Source organism: Ixodes scapularis, unplaced genomic scaffold, assembly GCF_016920785.2.
Source record: "Ixodes scapularis isolate PalLabHiFi unplaced genomic scaffold, ASM1692078v2 PGA_scaffold4__175_contigs__length_147842914, whole genome shotgun sequence".
In the NCBI taxonomy this organism is placed as follows: domain Eukaryota; kingdom Metazoa; phylum Arthropoda; class Arachnida; order Ixodida; family Ixodidae; genus Ixodes; species Ixodes scapularis.
Window position 1 is genome coordinate 113,329,289 of NW_024609879.1, and position 24,496 is coordinate 113,353,784.

Genomic DNA, 24,496 nt, shown 5'->3' on the forward strand with positions numbered 1-24,496 from the left:
GCATGATAGGACATTTGAAGACAAACATCAATAGACATACGCCCTTTCATGTGACAATTTTCTGTTTATTGTTTTCGGGCAGTGAAGGAACGGGGTAGTTGCTCCTTGCGTAGGTAGAATCCCGAAGTGCTGAGGCGAAGGTCAAACGTTACGAGTACAGATCAGCAGCCTGAAAAATTTGGGCCCGACCTGTCCTTGATGACGCAAGACAATAGGGAGCAGAGCCACGACGAAAAATACTTTGTAGGCATGATGAACATAGACACTGGAAAGCACGTTGGTTTAGCAGCCTCGTAGTATTTCAACGCGAGCACAAACGTTAAAAAAAAAAAAAGACAGAAGGCAGCATATACATGGACTCCGTAACTTAAAACAGGTTTGTCCCAACATTTCGGAGTGGTCCAAGATTTCGGAGTGGTCATTCAGGTACACCTTCTGATTGACCCCTGCATGTGACTCGCATCTAAAAACCTTTTATCATTTTATAACCCAACACGCAAACCTAATTACTTGTTTGCCATAATTCCAAAGCATAAGTTGATTCCATTGACCTATGCATCTTGTGCTCGGTTTCATTTGCTGCATATGGACCCCAGAGGTCTAACATGGTGCCAAAGGTTTCAAGAACACGAAACTACACTAACTGGACATCTATTAATACTGACAACGGGTTCTGGTGCCTTGGCGGTCGGCCACCGAGTTTCCGCGTGCCGCTACGGTTCCTCAAACGCGTACTTGTCTGGAGTGTTTACTGTCTTATCCCGCTCATGCATTCAAGGTAAACAAAGTGGCGACAAATGACGTCACATAAGCCGCCATGTAAGGTTGTCAGATGTCAATTCTGGCGGTTGCGCATTGAAGTTTCGGCAAAAGGTACGAGACAACGCGAGTGTCATTATAGTCGCGGCACCCCAACCCTTGGCATCTGAAGCTTCCGGGGACTCTTAAGCTGGACGAGTGACCTGAAGCAAAACAGGCGTCTGCCGTAGCCGCCTCCACTGATGTGCTACGGCCAGGATCATAAGGCCATCAGCCGGAAATCGCGGAACCCCGTTTCAGGACCAATCGAAGACCCGTTCCAGGCACCATGATAGTACCCTACGAAAACGACGTGTGCGAAATGCGCGTGGTACGCCGCTCTCGGCCACCAAGTGGACAACATCTGCACGCAGGTCCGGGCGTTGGGCAGCCTCCCTAGCGGTGAGCATGGGAACCTCCAGGGCGCCGATAAGCTTCAATATGAAACTTGAACTCTATCTGTGCGATAGGTCCCGTTCGTTTGGCATTCTATAATTTGCATTGATATTGCACGTGATATTCACGAGCCTAATTTTGACCCTGTTCTCGTCAATACATTCAAATTGACCACAACTAGAGTTCAGAATTCTCCTCCCGGTCACTAGAAGCTCATTTTTTTAAACGTCGCTTTCAAAACATGCTTATTCATTCTCATATATTTTCTATGATGTTAAAACCCATTAAAATCACGTTCTATTTTAAAGAAACTGCATTGATCAGGTTGATAATCAACGTTTTTAATTTGGCCAAACTCGGTTTTCTTGGGTTTCTTCAAATTTCTTCATTGAGAGATCACGTGGAAGCCTAGAACCGCTTCAAAATAGCTCGAATTGGAGGCTCCAGCTGTCGAATTCTTTCTTGAAGTTCCTGTAACGAAGATTACGATAGTTGATTTTCTATAATATTGAGGCATCCCATTCAATGTTCATTACTGGCAGAAAATGTATTTTAGAGTTTCTTTCAAGTAAAAGCTAATATTTTATTCTGACCTTCCTTTTTGTTTGTTTATCTTTAAATAGCTGGGGGTACCTACGTTACATACCGTCTTTTAAATGAATTCCCACAAAGTTCCTTTTTTAATTTCTAGATTATATCATATCTCGAAATTTGTATGAAACTAAAAAAAAGATGCGTAGCTTTTGTGAATTCCTTGCAAAGTTTCTATTCTGTCAATTTTGTCTGGTAACACTGGTAGGCAGCCATTCAAGGTGTTCCTTGTAAATTTAGATTCTAAAGCATTCTCAGGTTGAACAGTTAAAAGCAACAATTCACTAGTATTTCTGAGAGGCTGAAATCCTGTACAAAAGAGCGTATGCTAATTGTGCAATTTACGTTCGTAAATTCTTAAGCAGTACAATTGGATTTATCTTTCAAAAGACGAGACCGACCTAGTTGTGTGTTTTTCAGTAAAATAAATAGTATAAATTACATTTTGCAATGAATTTGAGAAAAAAATAGACGGCCGCAATAAACAAGCGTCCATTTTTCTGGTCATTGTAGTATTGAGTGTATGGTATAGACAAAAAAATGCGTTCGTTTGTGGAAATATTTGTGTACAAACGCTTCAGAATAAGCCCTATCGCAAGAAACACGGCACACTTTGACAGAAGATAATGAATTTTGAATGGCATGAAAACCGGAGATCAGTGGAATTGAAATCATTTTAGTTCAGCTTCTGCAGTTCAGACAATGTATACATAAAATATCAGGTAAATATAATTGGTGTTATATTTAATTTCTTTCCGGCTCTTTTCTCAAAATGTCAAGGATTGTAGACCTTATTACGGTAAACTGCAGTCACTCGGCTTTTAAGTGCAATAAAATAACATGGTCACGATATTGTTTTCATCGAGATGAGCGCGTAAGGGATGGTGCCTATATTAACCTAGCTAAAAGAAATATAAATGTGCAAGTGTCGTACATACCTGAATTTTCGGTAGAAAAAGCAAGGCATGAGAGTCATGTGCTTCATGATAATTGATGTTTTTTCTTTTGTCCTGATGAACGAAAAGAAAGGCGTCATCTCCAAAAATGTAGACATTACTTAGTGGTTACAAATAGCATTTCGGTATGGTAGACTAAGGCTCTTCTCAGCCTCAGCATGAATACAATTCACGGTGTTCACAAGTTGAATTTTGGTTCATTAAACAGACAGCCAAGGTTTTACCAGAAGCCTTAGTTTGTTAAAGAGCTCGTTTTCTGCAAAACAGAGGTTGCCCTCTGGGGACTATTCCGTAGATAGCGTTTTGAGAATGGTATGGCGCTTGTGTTGTATTTGTTCTGAACTTCTTGGTAAGCTCTCGTTGCTTTATTTTAATATGTTTTCAGTGTTATTTTTGCGTTATAAAATACAAATTTGAAAAGTGGGCTCTGAGTAAGACGATATGAATTAATACGTACTGAAAGCAAATGTTTCGGTGAAATTTCATCTGTACGTAAAATATCCATTTCAAAGCCACACAGACGTGAATCAAAAATTAACGTGAACATCGAGTTCCACTGTTAAAATTGCAATACGCGCTTTTTATTCCCTTGGTCAATTTGCATCACAATTAAAACATTCACCGAGTTGGATTTTTAATTCTTAGTGGAATGGAGCGCGTCAGAATCATTTCTCCCCTAGAAAATATTACCTCCTCGTTGCAGCCATATATGTGATAGCAACACGGAATTTTCTTCTCCTCGCATATGTCTTCATGTGTAGTCATCTGAAAGGTCCAAATCAATAATTAGTTTCCGGAGTCTGGAGAACGAAAAGCAAAGTGCTTACTTCGTGAACTTTCATCCAATAACCTGACAGTCATCTAATAACCTGTGATCTGGCAGAGTTTAAAATATTTTCTTTTAAAAAACAGACCAGCTTTCTCTCTCACGTCATTCCGCTACGGTGGTGCTTCTGTAGGCACGGCTCGTACACAGACTATTCACTCCACGCTAACCATGTTTCTGCACAAGCGTAGGGCCCAGAGCCGGGCTCAGCAAACGCGGGCTTGCTTGTAAACTGTGCGTTAGATTATAAGGTGTATAATTCGGCGTGCTTATATTATTCAACCGCAGCAAGCAGCTTTCTTGCTCGACAATACATACCCAACAGATATTACCAAGGACGTTTGCTGAGAAAAGAAGTTCTAGTTGTTTTTAGAGCGCAGCTCTCAGGGGCCCGTTCCCGGCTTGAGCGGCGTCGCCGTCGCCGTCGCCGTCGGCGTCGCCGTCGGCGTAACCGCGCGGTGCATTATGGGTAAATTTCCCCGCTAAATCTTGCGGAAAAAATTTCCCCGCTAAATCTAGCGGAAAAATTTCCCCGCTAAATCTAGCGGAAAAAATTTCCCCGCTAAAAAAAATTTCCCCGTCAAATCTAGCGGAAAAAATTTCCCCGCTAAATCTAGCGGAAAAATTTCCCCGCTAAATCTAGCGGGAAAATTTCCCCGTCAAATCTAGCGGAAAAAATTTTCCCGCTAAATCTAGCGGAAAACTTTCCCCGCTAAATCCTAGCGGAAAAAATTTCCCCGCTAAATGTAGCGGAAAAAATTTCCCCGCTAAATCTAGCGGAAAACTTTCCCCGCTAAATCTAGCGGAAAAAATTTCCCCGCTAAATCTAGCGGGAAAATTTCCCGCTAAATCTAGCGGAAAAAATTTCCCCGCTAAATCTAGCGGAAAAAATTTCCCCGCCAAATCTAGCGGAAAACTTTCCCCGCTAAATCTAGCGGAAAAAATTTCCCCGCTAAATCTAGCGGAAAAATTTTGGTCACGTGACCCGGGGGTCACGTGACCTGGGGAGTCACGTGACCCCCTCCCGAGGTCACGTGACCTCTGAGGGGGCACGTGACCCCCGAGGTCACGTGACCCCCCCCCCCCCCCCCCGAGAACACGTGGCCCTCAGTACCCTCCCCTCCTCCTCCTCAAGAGCTGCGCTCCAATACGGCGTTACAGGGAGTGGTAAACGGCTTCCACTTTTTTTAATGGGAAAATGTTTTGGTCATGGATGCAGTTCATTGTGCGGATCCGTATCCCTTTGTTTAGTATGCCAAAGCTTAAGGTTGGAAGTTGATAATGCTTGCAATAGAATAAGTTCAACCGCTAAAATTATTTTAGTGTCGCCAGAACTGACGAACGCCAATGAACTTGCTATAATCCAAACTGCAAACCTGCAAACGTGAATTAGAGGAGAAAAAGTCCACATAGGAGCGAAGGAAGTGTGGCACGAGCCGGAAAAATGAAACACTGCGCTGTTCGAATGAGGATTCCAGAATGAGCTTTGATTATTGGGTTCACCTCCCAGTGTGTAGAATGCGTGGCGGCACACGTCAGTTACGCCATTCGGTAATTGAAGAGAAGGACCGATGGCTCGGGATGCTTTGTCTCAAGAAAACAAAACTTAAAAACACGTCCAAATTGACCATCCTCCTTGGATGGCTGTAAACTGTTGCTCGTATCTCATATATATCAAAAGTGTGCCGATTGAGTGTTTTTTGGTAATCACCAGAGTGTTTCTAATTGACTATACAAATTAGAAATTTAAATACTTCGAAGTAATTAAGAGCTCAAGTTTAAGCGCATCAACGAATACCATACAATATTAATTTCTTAAAGGGGGTGCAACGATTTTATAAGTCAAAGAATTTGCATCTCATCATTTTTACGTTGTTTATCGTGTCCCGGGGGATACAGAAAACTTCTCAATTAAAAATGTCGTGACTCCGCTGTATAATCGCAAAGCAAAAGTCGAGCTTTTTCCCCCACCATGCAGCCGCAAGTGGCAGCCGAAGGAACTACGGCGAAAAGATTACGTGGCCTCGCTCAGCTCTAAGCTGCAGCCTAACGCCCGCTAATGTGAGCACAGAGGGGGAGAGGAAGCGTCCTCCGAGATAGCACACGGGAAGCTACACGGCACTCCAAATGACGTCACTAGGAGTGCGACCGGGTGTGACCCTGACGACAGGGATGAGTTGAGGGGTGCCCGAAATACGAATATTTATCTTTTTTTACGCGACAACTCGCACACGCAGGCGAAAACGGGTTTCTGCTCTTTACATCAGAAGTGTCAGACGGCAACTTCCACAAATGTTTGACCAAAGTCCGGAAATCGTTGCACCCCCCCGCCCCGCTTTAAGTAGGCAGTGTGGCAGAAACCAATAGGACATCAATGTTTTGTCTCGGCAATTCATACTTTTCGCAGGAGCGACTTGCCCAGGCTGGCCCCTCGAAACTTCCTGTATATTATGGCTGTATTACACCTTAAATGTTTCCGAGTCTTGGCAATACCCGAAGTTTCCTCACCTCTTCTTTTTTAATTTTTTCGTTGCAGGAATTGCACTTCCCAAACTGGCAGTTTTTCTGCAGATATGAAAACGAAACAAAGGTCAGAAAAACACCGGCAAGGATTATCATAAAAAAAATAAGAAAGATCGTAAAGTGCCGTTTGCTCTGCACAACTTTGCAAAGGTTCGGGTTGTAGATGTAGGTATTAAAAGTTTTCCTTAAAAGTAAAGCAACATTTCAAATTCTAACACTAAATATTTTATGTTACTCTCGCCAAAATGTGTCGGAGCAAATAAAATAAAATACATCACCATATAATCAAGGTTCTCATATAAGCAAAAAATTATGTACGGATACCTGCACCTGTGTTTATTGTCTAATTAATTTATGTAGCCTCAAACACCAAAAGTGGCATGTTAATAAATCCCATGTGATGCAAGGGGGAAATTTTCCACCACCATTTTGTTTTTGGATTATGAGGAGAGAAATGCCTATACTCAGACCTTAGCTCTAGAGTTGTGCTATTTTAAATGTCAAGGGAAGAACCAGTAAATTTCACCACTTTACAAAGTACTGCTTTAGCTCGAACACGTCATATATTGATTTAGTTATTTTAGGCAATATTCATTACTGCAATGCAGACTTGGACGTAGTTCAAGTACTACGCTTAAACTACTCTAGTTTAACTATTTTTTCGAACAACTTGGTAACTTTCAATTACAAGTTTATTATGGTAATTAGTAGCTTACTTTAACTACATTTTTTGGGTAACTTCTACTCAAATTACTAACTACTTTTAAAATCTAGTGCTAATTTTGCTTATCACAAAAGTTTGAGCACAGAAATGAATAAGACGCCTGCAGATGAAGTGGCATTCCCGAACAAGGGGCCCTCTCACATTCCGTTCCCACGCACTTATACCCGGGAACCGTAGAAACTGCATCACAGCCGTCCTTGGGCCAAGGTGGCGACGATCAACCAAAACATAACACCGGCGGGCACGAACGCAGGAAGATATGCTTAACAAGCCTTGGTCGAGTATTGACCTAATCCGGTAATGCACGCAGGCGCCGCGCCTCCAGGTGCAACCGTGAAAGACGGGGACACTCCGAGGGTTGTTGTTGCTTTCATGTCCGCCTTTAGTGAGTTCTGTCTCAAGCGGTTTGGGGGTTCCACGGGAGAAGCAACTGGAATGACCTCGCAGCAGGGCGCCTGTACCCATGGTCGCCTCGCCTTCGGAGCATACTCACTTGCAAAGCCGGACTTCCCGCGCACAAACGCAGACACGAACAATCCGTCCATGGAAGCACGTTCCCGCTTCCAGCTGCAACTGTACGAGCGACGATGCTTGTTCGCGTAATACTTCGCGTCCTTCGGACCTTCCACGCCAGGGAGACCTCCTCTTTGTTGAAAACGATTTACTTGTCAGGCGCGTCAGGCGCGTCAGGATACCGTAGTCGGCAAGGAGGATTGCGAGTCACTCTTGAGAGATCCTTCTGTTGAACCCGGCGTCAGCGGCGAAGTATACATCGTAGCACTAGGGAGCCTTCATGTCCCGCAGCGAACATGAAGGTACTCTACGTAGCACTAGCACTGCAGCGAGGCGCACAGTCGTCCGGATGATCTCATCGTCGTGGCGCGAGACTTGAGCCCTGGACGGCCAGGTGCACTTGCTCAGCGTACTTTCCAAACGTCGTGGGAATAAAGAGGGGCCAGTCATAACAATCTCAAATTGCCGAAGAAAAAAGGTGCAAATTTGTTATAAAAGACCCTGTAGCAGAGGCAAACCTCACGTTTCGTCATGGACACCTAAGATGCCGACACTCGCTTACCCGACACTGCACAGCCTGTTTCTGAAATTCAACGGTGCCTTTCCATTTAGCGTGTCGGTGGAACGTTTTTTTAGCTTGGCTGGGGACGTCTTGAGGAGGAAAAGGGGAAAACTCCGCTATCAAGAACTTTTAAAGTCAATTGCTTCTGCGGGCGAATATTCTATTTTGGTGAATTCGCAAGCCATTAAATGACTGCATTTATTTTAGGCTCGCTGGGTTTTTCACGGATCAAAATTGATGTTCATTTCGCTACCACAAAAATATACAAAAAAGTAACTTTGAAAGTAACTTCAAAGTAACTCGCTACTTTTTTACAGTAGTTTGTAGCTTAGTCAATTACTACTACAAATGCGTAATTTCTACTCTACTATAATTGCTTTTGGCGCCGATACTCAGTAACCTAACTTAACTACCTTTTTTGGGTAATTTGTACATGTCTGCTGCAATGCTCTTTACGCATTTCTGAAACGACAATGCTACCGTTAAGGCATATTCCAAAAATCTTCTCGACTAAACCAACAGGCCCTTCTCGGCACTCTGATTTGCGCGCTATCACGGCCGTCACATCGTGTTGTTCACGGGGAGGTAGAAAAGGGGAGGGGTTTCCCAAGGCTTAGGTAAAGACGTCTCAGTGATTCCCGCGCCAGCCTTTAGTCACGAGTAATTAAATCTGGCAGCCGGCTAAAGGCTAGCGAGTGAATCCCTGGGGTGTTGCTTACTGGAGCCTCGGGAACCCCTCCTCTCTCTCCCCTCTCTCCTTTCTTCTCCCCCCCCCCCTTGCCCCTAAACCAGGCGATGTGGCGTCCGTTCATACGCGGCGATCAAGCGCCGAAATTGGCCTGTTGTCGAACTCTACAATCTTTCTTTTTTTTATTTTTTTTTTAATACGCATCCTGGCGCAGATTGTGATATCTTATTCGATTATCTAGTCATGAGCAACATCCGCCTGTAGTGTTCCTTCGGCAATTAATCTCCCGTACTTATGTTTGAGCATCACTCGCCTTGTGGTCACTTAACTCCTCCTGTTTGATCCATTCATCACAGTCACGGCATTGAACTTCTTTTTTAGGACAAGCCTTCTCATGTTCCTGTAAAAAATAGAAAATAAAAGGACCCAAATTTTGTCTCTGAGAACGGCGCGAATATTGTGGGCTACATGGCTACATCGGCAACCTGTTTAGATATAAAAAGCCCCGTTTGAAACACTTGTTTAAAACGCTATTAAACGACAAAGTGACACCTTTCTCCAGACCGCTGTCCTGGTTCCAACGCACGTGCCTTAGCTTTTTCTTAATTGTTACTTCGATTTGTAACAAAATCACAGACATAATTAATAAACCTTGTATAACTTCGCACATATCAGAGTCAAAGCCAAGAATGGCGAACTCCAGAAGTGCAAGTAAAATGTTGCAGACACCATTCTCATTAAAAGTAATTTGTTTGTTTTAGGAGTCCAAACGGAACCTCGTGGAATTCTTCAAAAATGAGTTTACGGGGTCATCAAAGCTGGGGAGTCTTGTGGCCAACTCTGCAAATCACAATCATTTGTTCCTCGTTTGTTCTGGAGAGAAGCTTGCTTTATCATATGTATACTGGGAAATCTGTCATTCCCCCCCCCCCCCCCCCCCCCTCAGAAACTCGAAATGAAGGGCGTGCGTCGTCGACATCGTTACCTGACACCATGACATCACAGTCACGAGACGTCCCACAGTTACGTGATGTCATGGCGTCATGTGACAGCGAGGTATTACGTGACGTCGAGCTGTATCATGACAGCTTGGTGTAACATGAGTCCGTGATGTAACATGACTACGCTAGCAGAAACGTGACATCATTTACCCGTCTAGCTTCGTAGCTGTAGGCCAGTTTTCTTCCCGACTAGACATTGGCGATATGGCTCCACCGCGTCAGGCGAAAGAGACACAAGTGCCAGGTGCATAAGGGTACATCAAGGTCTGATAAGGTGTCGCAGCTATAGCTGTGAGTGTTCTCTGGATTCACATAGGACTGCTCCTTTTTTTAACCACACTGCGCTATCTACAGTTCAGATAAACTGCTAAACCACAAAAAATTCTAAGCTGAAAGAACAATTTCCCATGATTTACAGCATTTTGTATTATAGGCAGACCTGTCAGCACGCTTTTTTCTCACCCCTAAAAATAGCAGAAACGATACTTCCTTGATTACATTTTGTTAAAGAAAGAATCTACCAATATTTACAAAACCATTCGTTTGACGTGCGTGGACAATGGACCGGAGACGTAGTTGGATTTTCAGAGCTTGGAAAGCGTCTCCGCAATGGTGTGTTCACCATACTATTCCGCCCGCACGTTAAAAGTTGTCCCGAAGTGGCGACAAATGACTTTACAGAAGCCGGAGTGTCATGCTGTTGGATGTCGCGATTTTAGCAAAATAAACGTAAGCGTCCTAAGAAAAGAAAAATAAAGTACGAGATCGCGAGTGTTGTGCACGTCGCTTGTCCCGATTCAGAGCTGCAGAATACTCGGCGGACTGGCAAGTTTTGAAGAGCAACCTGCAGCAGAACAGGCGTCCATACCACATTCATCACCACTGCTGCTGCGACACCGCCACAATTACGAGCAGCAACGAAATTACACTTCTATTATGTCATCGAGCAAAAATCGAAGGACCACTTTTTTAGGATTTAGGACGCAGTATAAACACACCAGTAGGAGCCGCGTTCAAAGCACAAATGGACCCTTCAAAAAAGCTTTGCACCATCGCCTGTCCGCCATTTTGCTTGCTCACACACACCGAGCATGTTATTGGACACGAGGGCTGCATCGTCAGCTTTCTACGGGAGCTCGGCTCAGCTCGGATTCAAAACGAGCGCTGCGTCAGCAAGCGTTCGGCGAGGACTCGGATCCAATCACAAGCTTCGTGTACCCAATTGATGGATGGATGAATGTTAATGGCTATACCCTTTGTAACGGGTGGTAGCTTGCGCCACCTAGCCTCCTACCTAAGCAATGGCGACCACCAATCTTGCTTGACGGATTTTTCAAAAGGGTCGTTTGATGAAGTATTGAAACTAAATTCATACATTCTTCTGAAAGAAAAATAAGGAGGTTGAAGTAGGCTCTAGAGACGAGCTCACCCCAAGTTCACGCGCATCCCATTCCTCCTTGCAGTGTTTACAAGCAGATGCTTCATCGCCCTCCGACTCCACCGTGACATCCGCGTTCTTGCTGAAATGGTCTTCTCTCCATGTTAAGGAACTCGTTCGATGTTTCTCCTGGGTGGAAGCAGGTTTCTACAAAATAAACAATAACAGGATATGTTAACACAAATTATAAACAAAATTAAAATAAGCAAGGCGCTTTTTATAGGTGCAAATTTTTCATTGTTTTGTTAGTATTATTTTTTGTGTCTTACTGACACGTTTTCATTACTGCGATTCAGACTCGATCATCTACTCATTTAAGGTTTATTTTCTTATCGTGTCGGCTGCCAAAACATTGCTAAGGCAAGAGAAAACACCACTTTTGTTTATTTCGAAAGAACCAAAATAAAGAAGTGGATCGTCATCATCCCACAGTATGGAGCGGTTTATACGCTTACACTACGCCGATTTTTTTAGCTACCTTATCTTGAGGCATAATCTGAATGCGAATTACTTTCCGATTCCGAAACGCTATCTCGTTCCCCCAGATTCACTTTAGTCAATTAAATAAGTGATGTTTTGTTCGCTACCGAAACGAAAACTTCGTTCACTCTAGTGTTTTCTCCAGTTTTCCTCGTCATCTAAACGTGACGTCACTGGCGTTAAGCGAGGCAGTAAGAACAGCAAGAAAACAGGGTGATTCGTTCCATCTCAAATTGATAATTGATTGATAGTTCAAATGGAATGAACATTTATTAGTATTCTTTCAATTATTATTATTATTATTATTATTGTTATTATTATTATTATTATTATTATTATTATTATTATTATTATTATTATTATTATTATTATTATTATTATTATAACCTCTATTTGGACAACGCATGACTTTGGCCTAGCAGCTAAACTATAGAAAAGAAGAAAAAAAAAACGAAGCAGTTCTGATTTTGAGAAAACCGGTTTTGCAACTCGGTGCGCTCAAGCCGCGGCTCGCTAGTTTCATGAAATCGATAGCGTAAATTCGTTCTTCTATCAGGGGCTGGAAGATACGCGAATGAAGGAAGTCCAAGATTCACGCAGTGCAAGTTTTAACGAATTGCCCAAGCCTCTACGGAGTGTGCTCGGAATGTGGGTGCAGGTGCCCCACACACTCGTATAACCTGAAAGAATGTGGTGTTTGTTTTGGATTTTATTTAGAAAAGTTACTGCTGCAGACGCCATCACGTGTAACTACTCTTGTAGCATGCATTTAGTCCTTGGTGCTTCGGTAATTTGGCAAAGCAATCTAAAAACCTTCCAGAATAGCGCGTCTGGTCTGCGCCATTTTCAGCGTTCGTGCGTGTGGTGCGTGCTTTGCTCGCCTTCCGAAGCGACGAACACGCACGTGCTGAGCTCTGACCCAACACATGTAGACTGCGATTCTAATAAACACTGAAATGTATAAAATGAAATGAAACGCATTCGTATAGGTCAGACGACAGATTACTGTTCACGAATATCGAGCTTAAATGATAATTAAAATATCCCCGCAGCCCCCAAACGAAACATCAAGCTGCGATGAAATACGTATAAAATGCACGCACTATTTATCTTCAAGTACACATATAATATTTGCTTGAAGATTCAATAGTGCGTAAAGTTTAGAAATGCATCTAAAATGTTTAATTCAAAACAAGTGAACAAGAAGTTCCCCGAAAAAGATATTGGTACCTATACTTTTTGGTTTGCTTACTGTCGGAGTAAATTGCAAAGCATTCAAACACTGATCCACGAGTGCAGATGGGGAAGGAGGTAATTCTATACAAGTTTTTATTTAAAGTATTATTACTGTTTGCTTTTGCACAGCATATATCTGCGGCAAATTTAAACGCCTCCCCTTAACGACATTTATCAATTTTCATGGTTTTAAGAACTTTTCAATTAAATATAACATTTATTTGCAATAGAAAAACAAAATATAATTGCACACCAACATTTTAACAAACAAAGCAGGCAATGGCTCTGTTGTACATTAATGGAGCTCAACACCTGCCATCTGGACCTCTGCAATGGCAGACACGAATTGTGTCGAAAGTCATGTATAAACTCAGACATGAACTTTAGACGTTTCAGTTCTCGTTTTCAACAGATGAGCAGTTTGAGTTGAACTCCGAGAGTAGCGCGAGCTGGATTCGATGTCTAAAACAGACAGAGTTTTTAAAAAAATAAATGAATATCACTACATCATTTTTTTAACAACAAATGTGACTGCGCAAAAAGCAGATCAATGCTAAAATGAGCACCATTTTTCTTGATATTATTAGCGCTCCTCTTTTGACGGAGGTCGTAGTGGTCACAGCCGGTCTGCGATTGCCCCTCTTGAAGAAATTCCAACTGCAGAAGGATATTCAACTCTCAGTACGCCGCTGTAAAGAATTCCCAGCAGAGACGAGAATGTTTCACCTGACACCAGTTCTCTCGGCACACAGTTCGCGCAAAAGCACCCTGACGTGGCCGTCCTCCACTGCTGATCTTTTGCTACACATTGCAAAGGATGATTTCAACCTTGAAGCTGCGAAAAAGTACCCTCGATCGCTGGCGACCAGGAAAGCCGCTTAGCGGCTGCCCGGATCACTCGGCCGCCTGTGACGCACACGACTAGGGAAAAGTAGGAATTTTTCATTGTTGGTAAAGAGTCGTCTCCTGAAATCCTCGCGGCCGGAGTAATTTTAAAAAATCGATAAATTCACGATACATTTCAATTTTATAAAATACTCTTGTTATCAATTGAGAAACGGTTATTTCTGCGGTCTGCCAATTTACGGCCAAATCGAAGACTATAGAAAAAATGGCGAAGTTCCCCCCCCCCCCCCTTTCCCCGTACAAACCACACATCTGGAGCGAGCCGCTACCACTACATTTGGGCAGGAACCGAGAGTTCGGCTTTGCGTAGTTTTTTTTTTTCTCGATTAAAAAAACTTTTTTTTTCTTTCCGGGAAATATGTACTTTAATAAACGGGATGTAAATGTCAACAAGAACACCAAATAATATTCGGCACGCCATTCTGTTTTTTCTCTACAGAGGCAGATTTTTGGTGAAAAGTCTGCATTTGTCCGCCTATACATTCTGCATCCCACGTAATAGAAATCAACACAGCTGCGTATGTTCCGACATCCACAACAAACACCACCATTAGTGCTGCTCGGCAGCAGACCTGCACTGAACCTGGACGTAATTCAAGTGAGCAGGGAACGTAGCTTTTGTTTAGTACGTATCAAATTTCTTAGCTCTTACTCCATCATGGCGGAGGTATTATTATCCGGTTAAGAAATCAGGAATACTCGCTTTGTTGCAAATCTGCAAATCTCAAGTCTTAACCAGGCGATATTTTTATGTTTGCTGAGTAATTACATCCGCCTTAATTTCAATTTCCGTAAAGCTACGGATGTTATTTTTTTATACCACGCAAATAATGTTTAGATATTATCTATATCAGAAAGCGTATATTTGTTTCGCCCATCATAATTAATAAAGTTGAACAAAACAGAGTTTCAGTTACGTTTACCCTTCAATTGCAGTATTCTTTATACTTCTACAACTAAAGACATTTTCTCACCTCTTTCTCGTATTTAGTCTTCTGGGAACTCTTGAGCATATCCGCAAGCCCTCTAGGATGTCTTTTAGCAATGTGATCCTAAAAAAGACAAAGTAGGAATTAAACTAGATAATAAATTATGTTTTTAAACACTTGTTAAAAAAAAAAAAAGAGGTTTTGTGCGGGTTTGATTGATGCTATATATAATATGTGTCTGACCCACTAGGGCGGTAAGTAATTATATAAAAAAACACGTATGTACCTTAAAAACGCGCACACAATTTCGTGGGGTGTCGTATGTATAAATAAAGCTAGCATATCTATACTTTCAATAAATGATTCAAAAGACCCATCTCGAAAGTCGCATGCTGAATATTAGAAGGTTGCAACCACTGCACAGTAGCGAAACAACGGACATCGCGTAAATTGTAAGACATTCCATGAGATAGCGAACGTCGGAGCGGGCCAACGCAATAGTCCGTGACAGGCTAAGAGTAAAGTGGAAATTCCTCCCGACTCTTTCCACTTTAGCAGAGCGAACGGTGAAATGGAGATCGCCTTTCAAGCATTTGCCCCGCGAAAGCGGAAGGAGGTGAGTGTGTTTAACCATCTAGTCCAGGGGTCGGCAACCCGCGGCCCTTGAAGCAGTTTTCTGCGGCCCCCCCACGACATTAGAAAGCCCGCCCCCCCCCCCCCCTACACACCTCCAGACATGTACAAGTTACTAAAAAAAAAAAGTAATTAAGTGAAGTCGCTGAGTACTGACGTCAAAAGTAACTGGAGTAGAGTAGAATTTACTCAAATAGAAAGTAATTAAGAAATTTACTAATTAGCGTAAAAAAGTAGCGAATTACTTTTGAGGCTAGTTTGAAGTTACTTTTATGTTTTTATATGGTAAAAAGAAAGTACAGAAGTTTTGATCCGTTAGCGAAATTGTGCTAGCCAAATATGAATAGGTTTTTTTTCCCCAGGAATGCTTTAAAAGCTGGTTCTGCTTCTGCGTGCTTGTTTTGTACTTTTTTGTTTGTTTGGCCAATTATGTACTGCGAATGTGTCATTTCTGTTTTGAAATTTAGCACTGTCTGAGCTTGATATTTTAGAGAATGTTTGCTTGTTTACAGTGTTGCGTAAACTACATATAAAAAGCACTTGAAGTAAAGTACAAAGTAAATGAGAGGTTATGTACTTCAAGTAAAGTAGTAAGTACACCGGGTGCAATGTACTTGAAGGAACGCATAGAAATACAATATATTTCAAAATAAAGTGCAGGCGCTTTTAACACAATCTTTCATGATACCCCTTCATTCCCTCTATAGTGTTTTTTTTTTAAACTGGTATGCATTGCTTTAGGGCTACTCGGAGGTGCATAAGTTTTTACGGAAATGGCATTAAATATTGTATAAGGTCAAGTCGCTGCAGAGTAGTTGTTTTACTCTCGCTGACGAGCAATTTGGCACAATCAACTTACAAGGCACTTATTTCCATCGGTCTTACAGTCGCCATTTCTTGACTCAGAGAAATCACCAGATGACGTCTCAAAAGAGCGCGTTTTCCCTCGACGATACCGCCATTTTTTGTTTTTAAATTCGGGAAATGTACATTTAATTCGGGAGTTTTACTTTCCTCGGAAAATACAAGTACCTGTTCAAAAAATTTACTTCAAGTAAAGTACAATTTTTCTAAAGAGTAGTACTTTAAGCACCATGTACAATGCACCCCAAACATAACGCCGCCACTGGGTTCCCAAATATTTAGCTCGTGTCGGCTACTTACTCTAAAGTGTGTCACCAAAGCGTTGAGGATGTCTTCTCAGGATGGGATTGATATTGTAAACCCAATCATTCTTCAGATATTTCAATCGGCCGCCGCAGGGACTGTCAGAAACGGCAAATGCCGTGGCGGCGTTAAGTTTGAGGCGCACTGTACATAGAGTACTTCCCAACACTGCTAGTTTATCATTTTTTACATAAAAACGTTGGGGGAATTACTACAGGTTTCTCGAACGATCTTCGAATCTTTGAGGATCTGCATATTCTGAGTCTTGGGAGAAAAGGCAACGGAAAAAGGTAATTTTCGCGTTCCCTTTTAGCACGTTGATTCTTTAACTACAGTACAAACTACGGGAGCACCAGATGAGTTCCAGAGCAGGTGCTGCATCTTGTTGCCTCTTTTGGGTGAGGATCCAGTGTGTGCACCTCCTGTAGTGGGCGAGAGGTTCTACGTTGGGGAGAAGCGGGGACCAGCCCTTTCTTCAAATGGGTCGACTCTCCTTGAGCTTCGGGACAGAGAGAAACGCGAGTCTTCGGCGCTAATCCTGCAGTTACTCGGCCTCTCTTGCGCGAAGCGTCTCGTAGCACTGTGTGTGTGTATGTGTGTGTGTGTGGGGGGGGGGGGGGTCTTTTGAAAATTTGGGGGGTTTCGAACTCTCCAAACCATTTTCTCCCTCCCCCCTTTCTACACCACATGCTTCCCACTCTTTGCAAATATCAGCTGATCTTCTAACATCTTATCTCCTTTGTGCAGAAATGTTTGTTGATAGGCAAAACAACCACTAAAATTCGAAAGTAATTTGTAACTCGACGAGGATTTACCCCAAAAAAGTAATTAAAGTAAACTACTAGTTACCGAAATAAAAATGGAATTAAAAGTTACTAAATTACTCAGGAAAGCAGTTAAAGTACAGTAACTTGAGTAGAGTAGCTGAACTACGTACAAGTCTGCACACCTCTGTCGCTTCATTACACAGACTCAAGGACCACACGGTGGTTTTGACCAGTGCTGTAGGTGTCATCGAAAAAAAAACGAAAACTAAAGAGGTACGTAACACATAACTCGTTACTTGCAAATAAAAGGGGCTCGATATCGACCTGCGTTACCTCAATATAAAAGGAACGCGTTACCGTTACCATTACCGATGTAAAGTGACGCACGTTACTTTTTTTAATTATGAATGAACACGTTTTTTTTCTGTTTTGACGGTACAGGTATGTGTAAGCGCCATATTTCAAGAAACCTTATGTTCATGCCGAAACTGAACATAATTTATACTTTCTTACGGCTTCAAATAATTACAAAAAAAAAACTTAAAGAAAAGCGCAATATATTCAAAACTTTACATGGCAATTAGCGCCTAAAACCCACAAAAAATATAAGTGTAATATTTTAGAGTTTTTGGGAGAAGCAACGAGTAAAGTAAATACATTACTCGTCATTTGAAATAAGTAACGTAAATACGTTACCCGTGACTGTTCTGAAAAAGTAACGAGTCCGTTATTGCGTTAGCGAAAACAGTAAAGTGTGACCAGTAACGCTGTTACTTGTAACGCGTTAACGCCAACACTGGTTTTGACCTCAAATGGGTGTTGTCCGGCACCCCATGCTTGGGAACAGAAAATCCTCACTTTCTTTGTACCTCTTCTTCGACTGCTCCCCTTTCCTTCGCGAATTGTCGTCCGGCCCCTTCCTTGTCGGCTTCGTGCAGACTCGGCCCGCCGGTGAAAAAGGTTGCCGATCCCTGATCTAATTCAAACAAACGCATAAAGTGTGCCTTTACGTTGCGTTTTTGGGGGGTCCGTCATTATGCAGCGATTCCACAGCTGCCATCACAGGGCAGACTTTCGAAAGGGGTCTCTTAAACTAAATCTAACTCTAATCCAATGCAGGGACACGTTAACTCAATCCGAACATTTTTGTACTTCTTTTCAGCGCGTCACACCTTTAAAAATCCGCGCCGGCCTTTTCGAGCTCTCTGACCGTAGCAAAGTAGATAAACCATCAGTTTTGTGTTTTTTTTTGTTTTTTTTATATAACTTGTGAATTAGGTTATCACGCATCCTACCCCTCGGAAGGCCTTCCATCATTGTACGGGTCATAACCTGCACGTGAAGTGTCCGAAGGAAAGAACAGACACCCTTCATAACTTTTTTTTCACGTAGTCTAATTAACCTGAACTTCTGATCGTCGTGACAATTGAAGGCGCGACAAAGTTTACGATACTTTCACGCTTTTTCAGATGGTACACTGCAAGCCATTTTTAGATAACATCTCCCAGGAAACATCTAATGTATACATAGATAGATATAACTTTATCTGGGGGCATTTCTGTGCCTGGCATTTATATTACTAAACCCTTTTTATGCAACAAAATTCGTGCGCACAAAAATATTTTTTCTTGTGACATTTTTTATATTTATACTTTCATTTGAAAAAAATATATATATATCAAGGTTATGCTAAAATTCATGACCGTTATTCTCACAATGGTTTCATGACTTACCTTAATATTAAAAAAACTTGCGTAATATTTGCAAACCGGACACTGAATCGTAAGTTTCTTGGCAGCAACATTTGATTTCCCAACTGCATTCCGCAGCTGAAATTAAAAAAAAAAAACAGATAATTTTTATTTATCTAGGCATATTTATCATGTTCTCGTTTGTTGCACTTGTACGACAGACATGGTGTCAGAATCAAAGATTATTCAACTCTTGCGGGTTGGACCTGCGGTAACAGTTTTTGCGAAGAGGTCTGCAACACTACAGAGGCAAGAGACTTTCTGCATGGTTAAGCAGTGTTTATGTTTAATATACCGTACATAAGGAATGCATGAAAATCCTCATTGTAGCAGACCACACTTTGATCAAATGCCACGCCTCTGATAACAGTCTTGTGGAATAACACGGATTACTCTAACGTCGTCAACTCTAAGTAACGACCTTACAGCATGCTTATTGGCTCTCGGATAATTTGGAAAACGTGTATTCGGATAGAAACCGAGCTCTGAATAGAACGATTAGTGGGTCGACGCAAAGCTGGCTGTCTTTGTCTCTGTATACTCACTCTTCGAACGTGTTAGAATGCCAAATGCCGGCATCCGGATTTCTTGTTTGAATGCGTTCCAACAGTGGATAGACACAAATACAGTTAGCTTTGCGCCTACCCGCTAATCAGTCCAATGAGAGCTCAGTACCCTGACGGCTACCGCACCTTCAAATATTTCTCTTGGTTTCTCACCGTATAGACGAATCTTTATTTTGTTTGTGTCCGTCTGTGTTTTTTTTTTTTTATTCGCAAAGTTAATGATAAACGAAAAAATACTATGTCATCATACCCACCGCCTCGGCTGTTACATCGCCGTGATGATGGTGGCAAGTGAAATCAAATTCTTTGCAGTCTCTGCAGAGTCCATGACCTTGGCATTCATTTTCCAGAGGATATATTGAATCTGGGACACAGCGACAACTGTGGCACCTTATCTTTTCTGGAATACTTGTTTTGTTGATGTAGTACTCTGTGCTTGACCATTTCACTTGTTCCACTTTGAAAACCACGCTCTCTTTGGTGGAACTGAAAAAAAAAATTGCAACTACCTAGTATATAAACTAGTATATAAACTATCTCACAGTCATCACGAGATGTTGGAAGGCCGCAGAAATTACTTTACGGTGTAACTGCATGGAACGCGCAATCAAACTAACGATTATAAAAGCATCTAAGGCTGAAATTTGCGTGCGTACCGAATTTTTATTACAGTTGCACTTGAATCTAGAAAACGCAATCGTTTGCATGCATTATATACAAAAATTGCCATATGATCAGTTATCCAATTGACTAAAACTGTTAGCTAACTTTCTATCTATTCATATATGAACCAAGTGGCAAGTGTAGTCTTGTCACCAGTCATTATTGTAAACAGGTCTAATGAAGAACAACAATCAGCGAGAAGTAAATTGGCTTAAGCACAGCCTCCTCTATACTGAAAAAGACTGGCAGATCGCCACAAAACGCGGCCGCCGAAATCGAAAAGTAGAGCGGCAAACAACGGAGAGGAGAGCCAGGTGACGGGCGCCCCGCTTCGGCAAGACGCCGAAACACACTTCCCCCAAGCGATGGAATGTCCGCTCGTGCTCCTCGCGTTCCTCGCACTACCGTTTCTTTTCTCGTCGGGGTTGAAAACCATGTCTCTTGTCCTCGCCGCTGCAAAAGCTGTGCGCAGACGACCAGGCTCCCAGAGAAATTCTCTGTGCTACCAGATCCTCGCGCTCCAAACCTGCGACCAGGCACTCTATGACTCTGTCGTCAAACTGCCAGGCTTTGCGAGTATAGAGGAGGCTATGCTTTGAGACGTTCATAATTCAGTTCTTGTGTCGTTTGTCCAGTGGTATACTTGGTTAGTGCCGAAAGTTCACATTCGCGTTGCACGGCGCCTTTGCTAGTTCGCTGTCCCCACTAAAACAATCATGGGCAGTAAAAGCCTCAAGGTCCTCCCTTTTTTCGTTTTAGGCGTGTTTGGTTCAGCCGTAATAGCGAAACCCAGGAAGACGACGCCGAGCACCGTGACAAGACACTTTATTGGCGCTGCTTGAATGGTTCGATCGGATCTTAGGACCGGTTGCGCTCGGGTCTTACCGTGAAACCGAGTTATAATTTCAAACCTGAATGCAAAAGCAGGGACGTGTGCCCTCTCTGGCCACATCAATGTTTGTTTGTTTTTCTTTTTCATGTACCCGACCGTAGCGATGACCCCTTTGTAACCTCGACTGACATGCAATCTGCTCTCTCGGCAACGTCACGCTGCCGGGATAGCAACGAGTGTGGGTAATGGTTCTAGGCATCATCAAGCAGAATATGGGCCGCCGGTTAAGCGTGTAGAATCGTGATTAAATAAACAAAAAAAAAAGAAAAGTGGGAAAACCTATGGTTTATGAATATCGCAAAAACTGTCGCGATATTGCAACATCTTTCAATTATTTTTTCGCTCGCTAACTACTGCCTTCAAAAGTTCAACAGATGATATTGCAGTTTTGCTCCAAAAATTAATATTGCTAAAAAAAATCCTCATACACAGTTTTTGTGTGGAATCGCTATGCGTTAGTTAACATCGTTTTGGCATTGGGCAGGATATCGAACAATAGGGGGCAATTTATCGAGGTTGTTGTCCCCACAGCCCGGTGTTTACTAACACAGTATAGCAAAGAGATTTAACCTCGCCTAGCACGGTCTTTGCACGAGTGCGTCGCTTTGACTAGTGCTTTAGTCGCACAAGGGCAGCGTCCACTACGATTTCTTTGATCAAAAACAAACAAGAAAATTCGGCTTGTTGTACCCGCACCCAAAGCGTACCGTTAGAGGCGTGGCTGTTCAATTTCCTCCCCAATAGTTTTCTCTGTATGTGCCAACATACTGTGGCCGACTTGTTCTGGTGCACGAAATAAACAAAGCAATCTTATTTTTGCATTATTCCGACTTGATCACAAAGGTATTCCTGCGTAATGCACTGGACGTAGCTAGAATATCGAACGTGTTCTGCAAGATCTGCTGCATGCTAATACAATACCAAGGCCTATTATATCTAACAAATCAATACGCTAAAAAAGTACTAGAATATTTCTTTTTAAAAGTAGCTTCGCATAAATTCATACGGATTCCTGTCGTCTACGTATCTTCTAACACGCTGCAAAGCAATACTTGGTCCCAGCGCTCAATGCAAAACGTCCCCAACAAAACGTTTTATGATTAAAGGCGACAAGAGTCGACCACCAATGGCATTTATGCTCCACGAAAGTTTCCGAGGTAAAAAACAAGTATCGAACTGCAGAGGCTCGCCGCCCGCTACAGGCTGGTTCAAACAGCTATTATGGAGGCACCTACACAGCCCAAGCTTATTATCTGCAGTAACGCACTGAACTTCTATACGACACTCGCTTTGTTACAAGAATAGTCAATGGCTCTTCTCATTTCTCTATCTACGCAGGCAGGCGACGCCCAGTAAACATATCGTGTGACTATCGTTAAAATTTTACGACGCTGACGAACCACAAAAAACCTTTGTTACCCACTTTTGGAACCCAGTCGAAATCTGTACCTCTTCCTGACACAAAAACGTATTACACAGAGCAGTAACTTACGCCTTCGTACGTCCATTGGAGGCCATTTCAGGCAACGCACGAAAGAGGAACTTGTCTGCCGCCTTTTCCCTCCTCGACTGACGCTCTTATCAGAGCTATGATAACGCAAAAGCAAAGTCCGCGGCAGCCAACGTTACTCCGTCAACTTCGTTGCAGACACCGTGGTTGCCCGGAACTCTCGCGAATAAAGGAAACCCTTCTCCTCCCATTGATAACCATCAGTCGTTCGCAGCGCCATCCAAAGTCTGTGATTCAAAACTGTAATCCTGGGAGACGCTAGAGTACCCAGGCGGCGTAGCCAGAGTATCGCCTTTCTTCTCCTTTCGCCACCAACTCCTCATTGGCGGGAAAGGGGTCACATGTGCCAAATGTGACTGCTCGCTTGAGGGGAAGCCTTCTTGAGTAGCGCAGTGTTTGGGGCGGAGCATAGGTTTCGCTTTGCGCTCGCGAAATTTAGAACTTGCACAGAAGTATGACGATGAGCAGGAAGTTTCTTAAATCTTTTGACATTGTGTGTGTCACCTAGATATCTGTAATTATGATATTTTTATAACGCGAGCGCAGTTTGCAAGCGTCCGTGAGCAAGCAGACGACACGAGGACCACGACGACCAGGCCAGGGCACGCGCGCTTTCGTAAAATCCGAGATGCCCACGACGGTGGATAGGCGGTGAGCCGTGCCTCATGGCGTCGCGCCCGTCGCGTCCCCTGCAAGAGCGAAGTTCGCTTCACCCGCAGTACTTACAAAGTAAAAAAAAAGTAGAAAAAAATTGAGACCGTTGCGATAGTCTGCTCCACAAGCGGAGCATATAGAGTTACTTCAGGAGACGTTACGCTGAAGCGCCATCAAGAAGCTGAGATTCAAAACCTGGATTTCTTATAGAGTAGACTGTAGTTACCATAGCAGCCGTCTCCAAGAGGGTGGCGCGTCAAACGATGGGAGGCAAACTTGGGGGGAGAGGGGGGTACTGCTAGCAGAAGCCGCGTTCATGAGCAGTGCCGTAACTGCCTTGATCTAGGTACCCTGGCTGATCACACCAACGTACGAACGAAGGTCCCAATCAAAGTAGGGTATGCGTGAGAACCAATATAATATACCCTGCGGCTACGCAGAAAATGAGCATTCGCCAAACGTTATTTTTTAGCTTTGAGAATTTAGGCAGTCTTGTGAGGTTCAAGCCACCCTTGAGTGTGTAAATTAGTTTGTGGCATTTGTTTCCTTTTTGGTTTGTTTCATGGCTGATTGTGCAATGGCATTAAGGAATATTGAAAATGTGCGGTTTCCCTGGAACTACGTCATGCCTCCTTACTACGACCCGAGCTAATACGGACATCCCCGATAGAAAGACAGAGTTATAGGGACCAACTAGGTGAATACATGCACTTTTGGCTCGGTATTGTGGAAAACTCGCATTGTGGGTGCTTTTGGGGGGTGACCGGACGTGCCCACATTAATGAGATATCAGTTGTTATTTCTTTCTTTAATTTTATCAGGCTCGGATTGCCTAATAGCGTGGACATAACCGCGAAAACACCTCTTCAAGGGAACAACAAAAATAAAAAAATTGAGGACAAAAACACCGACGTCAAACTAAAACTCGTAAATACTTATCTGACTTTTTACGACTTTATGGACCAATACGCGGCTCTGACGTCACGCCTCTGCAGTGGCACTGTTGTCGCCACGGCACATGCGCAGAGCTTCACCTCACGTGAATCTGGTTTCTGGGCTCGCGCAGTGCCCACATCTGGTGTTGGCAAGCGTGGGCTTGTTTGGAAACAGAGTGTCGGTCTATACGCGATAGTTTGTCACCCAACAGCGCGATCTTTAGATATCCACGGTTGTGATGTGCTTTATGCGCTCCGTGCCGGAACTATAGGGGGCGCTTTGCAAAACGCGCGTAGCGCCGCTAGCGGAGGAGCTGGCGTTTGACAGTGAGGCGCGTTCAGCAGCCTGCGCCTTTTCGCATGCCAAGCTGTTGCGGCGGAAGCGCGCACG

At 43.0% G+C, this 24,496-nt stretch overlaps 1 protein-coding gene across 1 annotated transcript; it reads right to left on the reverse strand.

Annotated features, from left to right (window-relative positions):
* Positions 1-1,514: 1,514 nt before the first annotated feature.
* Positions 1,515-22,669, reverse strand: LOC120848887. Its single transcript, XM_040220961.2, has 10 exons — positions 22,499-22,669; positions 19,706-19,937; positions 18,868-18,963; positions 14,613-14,690; positions 11,008-11,163; positions 8,891-8,977; positions 6,076-6,132; positions 3,432-3,506; positions 2,724-2,795; positions 1,515-1,665 (listed from the first exon to the last, which is right to left on the reverse strand). Exons 1-10 carry the CDS (start codon positions 22,522-22,524, stop codon positions 1,603-1,605), a joined length of 942 nt encoding a protein of 313 aa, XP_040076895.1. The 5' UTR covers positions 22,525-22,669; the 3' UTR covers positions 1,515-1,602.
* Positions 22,670-24,496: the final 1,827 nt, after the last annotated feature.

Excerpts from the sequence above, each read along its gene's own strand:
- LOC120848887 (XM_040220961.2), bottom strand. The coding sequence starts at position 22,524 with ATGGCCTCCAATGGACGTACGAAGGC. Across the intron at positions 8,978-11,007 it reads GGGATGCGCGTGAACTTGGG|GAACATGAGAAGGCTTGTCC; the intron begins GTGAGCTCGTCT and ends TATTTTTTACAG. Across the intron at positions 2,796-3,431 it reads TATATGGCTGCAACGAGGAG|GACAAAAGAAAAAACATCAA; the intron begins GTAATATTTTCT and ends TTCGTTCATCAG.